General features: G+C 51.0%; 1 protein-coding gene across 1 annotated transcript; it reads left to right on the top strand.

The window, feature by feature from the left end:
- Positions 1-336: 336 nt before the first annotated feature.
- On the top strand, positions 337-5,454 carry LOC119295032 (probable E3 ubiquitin-protein ligase ARI2). Its single transcript, XM_037573358.1, has 5 exons — positions 337-561; positions 1,177-1,209; positions 1,343-1,643; positions 4,147-4,630; positions 4,703-5,454. Exons 1-5 carry the CDS (start codon positions 412-414, stop codon positions 5,346-5,348), a joined length of 1,614 nt encoding a protein of 537 aa, XP_037429255.1. The 5' UTR covers positions 337-411; the 3' UTR covers positions 5,349-5,454.
- The last annotated feature ends 3,408 nt before the right edge of the window (positions 5,455-8,862 follow it).

Raw genomic sequence — 8,862 nt, 5'->3', positions numbered from 1 at the left:
AGCAGCAGGTAATTCATTCGCGGTCCCGCCCCGAACGCTGAATGGGCGTGCAACTTCGTGCGCGACGACGCGGAAAAGCACACGACAGACAGACAGCGCTTCGCTTTCGGAACAACCGAACCACGTATGCAAATGCAATCACACGTCGGCACGTACGTCGGGTGTCCCGATGCCGACGATCGACGGGTGCAGCCGGCCGGTCCGGCTCGAACCGGAGCCCGGCTTTAATTAATAACCAACCACCGTATCGCGCACGCGCGCGTGGCGCCAGGCCTCGTGGCAGTCAAGTCAAACGAGTCCCCACAGCCCACCCCACCCCCCTGGCTAAATAATTAACAAACCCTCGGCAGCTCACTTCGCCGCCTCGCCTCGCCTCGCCTTTCCCCGCCCGCCACCGATCGCCCGCCCGCCATGGCCAGCGACGACGAGTCCTACCTCTACGACGACGACGAGGAGGACGAGGCGGAGGAGGAGGAGGATGACGGGCTGGAGGCGGACGAGGACGACGTCGGGCTGTTCGAGGTCGCCGCGCCGCAGCCGGAGCACCGCGCGGACCACTGGGTAAGCAGCGATCGGAGCAGGGGACTCGTAACAATCTCTCGTTTATCCGCTCGCGCCAACTCCAATCCAATCGCGCGCTCGTTCCGCGATGATGCCACCGCCGCCGAAATCGGCGCCGGATCGTCGAATCGTCCCGGCGAGGGTTTGGTGCCGTTTATAGCCGGCCGGCCGGTCTTAGAACCCTAACTAATCAATGCGATCTACTAGCTAGGAGTGTTTCTGGAAGAAAACAGTATAAGCAGCTGACAGCGTGGTTCGGTCCGCTGCAGTCTTGATGACGCATAGCTAGATTTGGTATTTTACCAGTAGGAATCACTATCAATTTTTCTCATGAAGAAAAGAAAATAATAATTAGTAGTACTAGTCAATCAATTCAGCTGCTCTTCCATGTAAAAATCGTCAGTTCAATTTTGCATTCACTCGCTAGATGGTGTCTGGTTGATTTCGCCTGCCGTTTTGTGTTTGCTGAACTGCATCGAAAACAGCATAAAAAAAATCCTCTTTGGCCATTACCAAAAGGGAGAAAATCAATTTACTGATTACTACTACTGTCATTTTGATAAAACTTACCGATGATTAAATCAATTTAACTCTTAATTACTTCCATTGCTGCAGGCCATCACGAGAAAGTCCCTATCAGCTGCCCAGGTGAACCAAACGGCCGGCAGTGGTTAAGAATTCAGACTATGCGTACAGCCAGCTCATGACTAATCCCACATCATGCATGAATGCCATTTTTGGTTTGACTGCTTGCCACTCTTCTTCCTTATCCACCCTACAGCAACAAGATGTGTCCATGGTCATGAACTTGGTGAACATAGAGCGGCACAACGCCCGCGCTCTTCTCATGCACCACCGGTGGAAGATGGACCGCATCCACGACTTCCTCGAGGGCAGGGGGCGTGAGGGATTGTTCAGGGAGGCTGGAATTGTGGTGCCGCCGGAGCACAGCACGGCGGCTCGTGCAAGGGCGCCGCCTCACAAGAAGCCCCGAACTGTCACGTGCAACGTCTGCTTTGAGGACGTCTCCCGGCCGTCCGATGTCTCCACCATGGACTGTGGGCATTGCTTCTGCAACGACTGTGAGTACCCGCCCCTGTTTCTGTTGCCCCCAAGCAACTGTCTTCGTGCAGTTACTTTGCTTGATTGGAACCTACATTTGGTAGGATTTAGCATCACTTGTGATTTTCTTGTCACGAAAATTATAGAGGAAAGAAAACTTCGATTGATATTTCGATTGTCAAGAAAATTATAGAGGAAAGATAACTTAACTGTAACCTTCATTTGGTAGGATTTAGCATCACTTGGGCTGTAGTGTGCTTAATTGAGTCCAAGCTCACTACGGTTAATCAGTTCACTGTCACTGGAATTCTGGGATTATGTTTGTTTTGTCGCGCTCCTGGCCGTTGGCTCGGCGGGTGTATCATTGTGGCTTGACGGTCGAGCTGCGTTCAGGTTTCTAGCATGCAGATTGACACTTTTGATGTCACGATCAATCTCTCGGTGGACCGGCAACCTGCCTCGATGAGTTGCGGCATGTTAGGGCGGCATCCCCAGGCCTATGTATCGTCACCGGTGATTTCAACTTAATTGTGGAGGCCTCTGCGAAGAGCAACGATTTGCTCAACCGGCGGATGATGGGCCGCTTTTGGTGCCTCCTAAATGACCTTGAGGTGAAAGAGGCGCCCCTCCTAGGCCGTCCATACACGTGGAGCAACGAGCGTCGCGTTGTTAGTTAGTGAAGACCGATGGATGGTTCTCATCTGCGAATTGGGATGCTAGCCATCCTAATTGCCTTCTCCAGGCGATATCCTCCTCCTTGCCTGATCACTACCCAATCATGCTTTCAACGAATGTTGTGTTTTGCCGTAAGTTGCGCTTCCACTTTCAGGCCTTTTGGCCCAAGTTTGGTGTTCTCCAGGAGGCGGTTGCTCGCGGCTGCGGCTCGGTGATGCCTCACCGTAACCTGTGCATTGACCTGTTCGTGCGGCTAAAAGCCATGGCCAAAGAGCTACCTAGGTGGAGTGGCCGGAGGATTGGGAATATTAAAGAGCAGCTTCTCCTGGCCAATGAAGTCATGCGGCTTATGAAGGTCACAATGGACTTCCGGCAGCTCTCGGCAGGAGAGTTCTCTCCTGGCCGACGGATCAAGAAGACGATCTTGGGTCTGGCCTCCCTTCAGAGGACGATCGCGCGTCGGCGGTCGCGTATTCTTTGGCTTCGTGAAGGGGGTGCCAACACGGAATTCTTCCATGTCCATGCTAGCTCCTGGAGGAAAAGGAATCACCTTTTTAGGCTGCGGAAGGGGGATGTGCTCACCTCCTCCCAGGGTGAGATGGAGGATCTCGTTGCAGCGCACTTCGGGGATCTCATCGGGGTCCCTGCTGTGGGGGAATGCTTGCTCAATTTGGCAGCGATGGAGCTGTGATCTGTGGACGCAGAGCCTTTGGAGTGTTCCTTCTCGGAGGAGGACATTGGGAATGCCATTCACGCCCTCCCATGAGACAATGCACCAGGCCCTGATAGGTTATCCGCCAGGTTCTACCAATCTGCGTGGCCCAAGTAATGCGCGCGGTGCGCGCGTTCGATGCCAGGGACAGGCGTGGCTTTGCGAAGCTTAAAGAGGCATATATCATTCTGCTTCCTAAGTGCGATGGTGCTGTGGATGTCAAGGATCATCGTCCGGTGAGCGTGGTGCATAGTTTTGCGAGAAATCTCGCTAAGGCCATGTATTTGCAGCTTGCTCCTTCGCCGCCGAGGCTCATTGCACCCAACAAGAGTGCCTTCATCGGTGGCCGTGCTATCACAGATAACTTCATGCTGGTGCAGCAATAGATCGGTTCTCTGCATTGGCACAGGAGATCATGCTGAAATTGGATATGGCCAGGGCCTTTACTGTTGGAGGTGCTGCGGAGACGTGGCTTTGGCAGGTGGTGGCTATCGATGGCTAGCACCCGGGTTCTCATCAATGGCAGCGCGGGGGAGCCTTTTTGGCTTGCAGGGGGCTGTGGTAGGGGGTCCCGCTCTTCCCCCTGCTCTTCATCATCATCATGGATGTGTTCTCGGCGATTTTCGACAAAGCGGAGGCCCCTGGCCTGTTTGTTCCCCTCGAGCAGTGAGGCATTAAGCACAGTCATCACTAATACAAGTTTTGAGAAATTCTTTAAACCCCTCTAAAACCGAGGATGTAGAGACGCCCATAGAAAGAACAGAGGATTAGAAATCCAATTCAGATTTTGTTCCACAAACTCGAGAAACAAAATGCATAAATTTGAACTAGCTATGATCCACAGTCGGCTTCTGTTTTAAATTTACGGTATGTTTGAAACATATTCAGTTTTTTCAGATTTATTTTAAGTCTTGCAGCACCACAAGCCCCGTTGTACCATCATGAGGCTAATTTTTCTTCTTCATTTTCCACTGAAACTGGGGCTTTGCACCATCATGACACTGAATAGCACAAATTATATTTCATGAACAAACCATAGCCTTAATACTGTGCGTTAATGTAAATATTGTCAGGCATGAGCTTTCTAACCTGGTACATTTGCTTACCGTGGCACTTGTTGAATCTCTTCTGTTCAGGTTGGACGCAGCATTTCTTGGCGTCCCTGGGCAACGGCAAGAAACACATCCACTGCATGCAAGTGAAGTGCCCGGCCATCTGCGACGACTGCACCGTGCGGCGCCTCCTTGGCCGCAAGTACCCCGACGCCGCCAAGCGCTTCGACAACCTGGTCCTCGACTCGTACCTGGACAACAACGCGTCGGTCAAGTGGTGCCCGAGCGCCCCGCACTGCGGGCGCGCGATCCGTGTGGTGGACGCCAGCGAGCGGTACTGCGAGGTGGAGTGCCCCTGCGGCGTGAGCTTCTGCTTCAACTGTGCGGCGCCGGCGCACTCGCCATGCCCGTGCCCCATGTGGGACAAGTGGGACGCCAAGTTCCGCGGTGAGTCGGAGAACCTCAAGTGGATCGCCGTCAACACCAAGAGCTGCCCCAAGTGCCTCCGGCCCATCGAGAAGAATGGCGGCTGCAACCATGTCAGCTGCCCATGCGGCCAGCACCTCTGGTACGTACCGACAGCCTCTTCCTCTCTTTCACCTTGAGCTTGCTGATGTCTATGGTGACTACGTGCATACAGTTATGCGTGCGGCGGGCGGCTGGATACGCTGCACAACTGCAACCGGTACGACGAGGCCGGGCACGCCAACTACGACAGCATCAGGCGGCAGATGCTGCGGTACACGCACTACTGCGACCGGTTCAACGTGCACGTCAACTCGCGCAAGGTGGAGCAGACGGATCTGTGGCCGGCCATCCAGAAGAGGGCCGTGCTGCTGGAGTCGGCCACCGCCATCCGGCCGCTCATCCGGGAGGCGAGCTGGATGGCCCGCGCGCACCGGACCCTGCTGGCGTCGCGCCTGGTGCTGGCCCGCTCCTACGCCTTCGCCTACTACATGTTCGGCGACGAGGTGCGCACCTACCCGTCGGAGAAGGCCAACCTGCCCATCGCCAAGGTCCTGTTCGAGGACCAGCAGTGGCAGCTGGAGGAGAACGCCGAGAAGCTGTCCAAGGTGCTCGCCGCCGAGGCCAAGCCCGTCGTGGCCGAGGAGGAGGTCCTCCGGGCCATGCAGGAGACCTCCAACCTCGCCAAGATCGTCGACACGCACTGCAGGGAGATGTACAAGTGCATCCAGGACGAGCTGCTGCCGCTGCTCCTGGAGCCCATGACCATCGCCCCTTATCGCCCCGACGGACCCGACAAGGCCAAGGATCTCCCGGCCTGATGGATCGCTTGGCGTGCACCGAGCACGCCTCCCTCCTATATGCAGAGCCGCTGGTTACCTTCCTACGGAGCTCGACCGGCAACAGCAAATTAGTTAGGCCAGCGCGTGATAATAAAACCTCCTAATTAGCTTAAGATAGAACTCATCATTATCTGTTGTTGGAATTGGTACTGGAAAAGACTGCCCGTGCGTTGCAACGGGACCACATTAACTTTAAGAATTCAATATCAATTATGTTAATATTACATTTAATATTCTCATACATATCAAGTGACATTGACGACCTTTTTACCATCAAATTCTCACACACACTCTCTCCCTCCCTCCTCCTCACTCTCTCTCCCCCTCTCCCTCTCTCTCTAACACACACACATATCCATCTTATTGGGTACGGGACCATAATCCATCTATTTCACACGCACACGCGCTAGTGCATAACAATATGGATTATAAAACAGGTTCAAGGTAGTAACAAGGATTCTTCTCATGCATTAATAAATAAATGTTCTGCACTGAAGACAAGATAACCAATTCCCAAAGTGCATCAGAGCATCACAGAACATTACTGGCAAGATAAATGCACGACGATACACCCGACTCATTTAATTAATATAATTAAATTATCAGTAAATTAGTCACCAAACTGCTCGGATGAACCGGAACAGAGCCAACATATATCATCCTAGACAAACGCAACATCAACCATTTAGTACTTTGGGGGACCGACAGGAGGATGCATGTAGAAGCGCTTCTTGCCTACGAATCCACAGTCAGAGAGAGAAATTGGAACCCATTCCCATCACCAACTGATAAAGAAAGCATGTAAGAAAATTGATATCGGCCAACTTGGATCTTCGGTGTTTGTCCGCCGGTATGGAGAATTTAGGAGGGTGGGTGCAGGGAGTGGCCTTGTGGATGATGGATGGAGGCGCGGAGGGATGTGGTCACCGGAAGGTCGAAAGCGGAGAGGGTCGGGCACGTTAGGTGGAGCCGGTGGTGCGCGACAACCGGAGGCGGCCCAATCGTGGGCGGCGAACCGACGATAGCCTCGGCCCATCTCTCGACGCAACAAAGATAGAGAGGGCGGCACTGTCGGTGCTCGAGGCCGCCGCTCGGCACCATCTACATCGAGGGGAAAGAGAGGCGAGAAAGCGATAGGGTGATACGGGGCTAGGGATTGCGGAGGAGGGTGGGGGTGTGCGATTTGAATGGATGGTTCTGCCCACCGTTTTCTTGTACGTGGCGGTGGAGACGGCGGCGTCCAGCCATGCAGGTGAGGCATGGGTCGAGCCGGGCACACGGCGAGGCGCAGTAGCAGAGGCGGGGGCGATTTTTTGCTACTGAGATGCAGGGTGTGGGATTGATCGTTCATGTTCTCTTTTCCTTTTTAACGGGAGATGGATGCGATTTTTTCACGAGAGGAGAGATGCGACCACGTACAGATTCCATAATAAATTATTAGGTCTATAACGGGATTTCTTTACAATGCGTTAAGATTTACATGTTAGTTTTCTTAATAAAGAAATGCACTGATGTAGGGATCGATTGATTCGGATAAGGAAAGATAGATTCGTGATCTTTTGTATGTTAGGAAATTAGTGGTTTGCAAGGAAAGAGTGGAGAGGAAAAGAACCAATGCGACCACGTATAGATTCCATAATAAATTAATTAGATCCATAATGGGATTTGTTTGCAATGCGTTAAGATTTACGTGTTAGTTTTCTTAATAAAGAAATGCACTGATGTAGGGCGCGATTGGTTCGGGTAAGGAAAGATATATTTGTGATCTTTTGTATGTTAGGAAATTATTGGTTTGCAAGAAAATAGTAGTACGAGGGGATGGTGGGAGGTGGGACGAATAAAAACCGAACGAAATTGGGAGGTGGGAGGGGGCGAGTAAAAACCGACAAAAAAACCAACGAAATTGTGAGGTGGGAGAGAGGATGAAAAAAACCAGGGGAGGTGGGAGGAGGACAAAAATAAACCGTACGAGGCTACCAACTGCTCTATTAGGAGTAGAGATTGTTTGTGAAAATAACATGCGACGACGACTTAGCGAGCGGATCCCCTTAAAAAAGACATAGCGAGCAGATTCCCTTAAAACTGGTAGAAATGGATACGATTGATGACATTGATAAATAGTGGTGAATGTTGGCATAATTTACTATCATCATGCATGGAAACGAATCATCAAGAAAAAGAATACTTCCTATTACTACACTCATAGGAAGCTTCCTAATCTCTGCTACCAAACAGTTTCTGCCCAAACAAGGAAGAAAAGTTATGGACGTGATTCGAAAGAAAACAAACATTATGAAGATTAATTAATTTAGATTTGATCTTTAGAGATTGATTGTGATTGATTCTTTTACATAAAGACATTACTAAATAATTTGCGTCAGTATGGAAAGTTCTGATCCGTTCAGTTTTTTTCGTTGTGTGAGAGGGTGAAGTGAAAATAAACCGATGAAGTGGGGGAGGCGACAAAAAAAATCTACGACAGTTAACCTACGAAAAAAAACCGGACGAAAGTGGTGGGACGAAAATTGACCGGCGAAGACTACCAACTGCTCCATTAGGAGTAGAGATTGGTTGGTTCGATTTTTTTGCGTGGAGGGAACTACCTGGGAGGTGGGAGGGAGTACGAAAATAAACCGTCTCGGCTGAGCGGGAGGTGGGAGCAAGTACCAAAGAAGTACCAAAAAAGACCGGGTGAGGTGGGACGAAAATAAAACCCGGAACGCGACCTACCAACTGAGACATTAGGAGTAGAGATGTTAACAAAAGTGCAGATCCCGTCCCACTCTTCACTTTTTGACAAAAAACTTCCGAATAGCAATCTTGGTGAGTGATCTCGACCGGGTTCGATCGGCATGGCGTGTCGTTCCTCCAGGAGTGGGTGCTGAGAGGAAGGATGGCAAACCTCCATTGTCAATCGGCCGGAGCTGCATCGTCATTTGGATCAGAGCATGGACGAAATCGAGATGGTAGAGGTTAAGGAATTTGTAGGACGTGAGGGTTTAGGGTGGGCATCACGAGAATTCACCCATATCTTGGGAGACGGCAGACCCGAGGTGCAGTCGTGTTCGTGCTTCAGGGGCTGCCACGTGCTGTCCTCGCCACCATCGCCTGTCGATGCCACTTCAGCGCCACGAGCATGGGACTGAGGGACGAAGGGAAGAGAAGGGAAGGAAGCGAGCTAATGACGTACCTATGTTTGGTATGTAATACCCTCCATTAAGAGTAGATATTTTCTTAAAATCGGTTATTTTATTTCTTAATTAATGTGATTGAGCAATTTAAGGTAAGGTTAATTAATTTAGATTTGATATTTAGAGATTGATCGTGATTGATTCTTTCACATAAAGACATTACTAAAAATAACTTGCACCAGCATGGAAAGTTATGATCCGTTAAGATTTTTTTCGTTGTGTGAGAGGGTGACGCGAAACTAAATCGGTGGGGTGGGGGAGGGACGAAAAAAAACCAGCGAAATAAAACGGGTGGGAGGTGG

This window comes from Triticum dicoccoides, chromosome 4B (genome assembly GCF_002162155.2).
Source record: "Triticum dicoccoides isolate Atlit2015 ecotype Zavitan chromosome 4B, WEW_v2.0, whole genome shotgun sequence".
Taxonomy (NCBI): domain Eukaryota; kingdom Viridiplantae; phylum Streptophyta; class Magnoliopsida; order Poales; family Poaceae; genus Triticum; species Triticum dicoccoides.
Note: the sequence above shows the minus strand (reverse complement) of the source record. Positions and strands in the feature narration are given on the sequence as shown.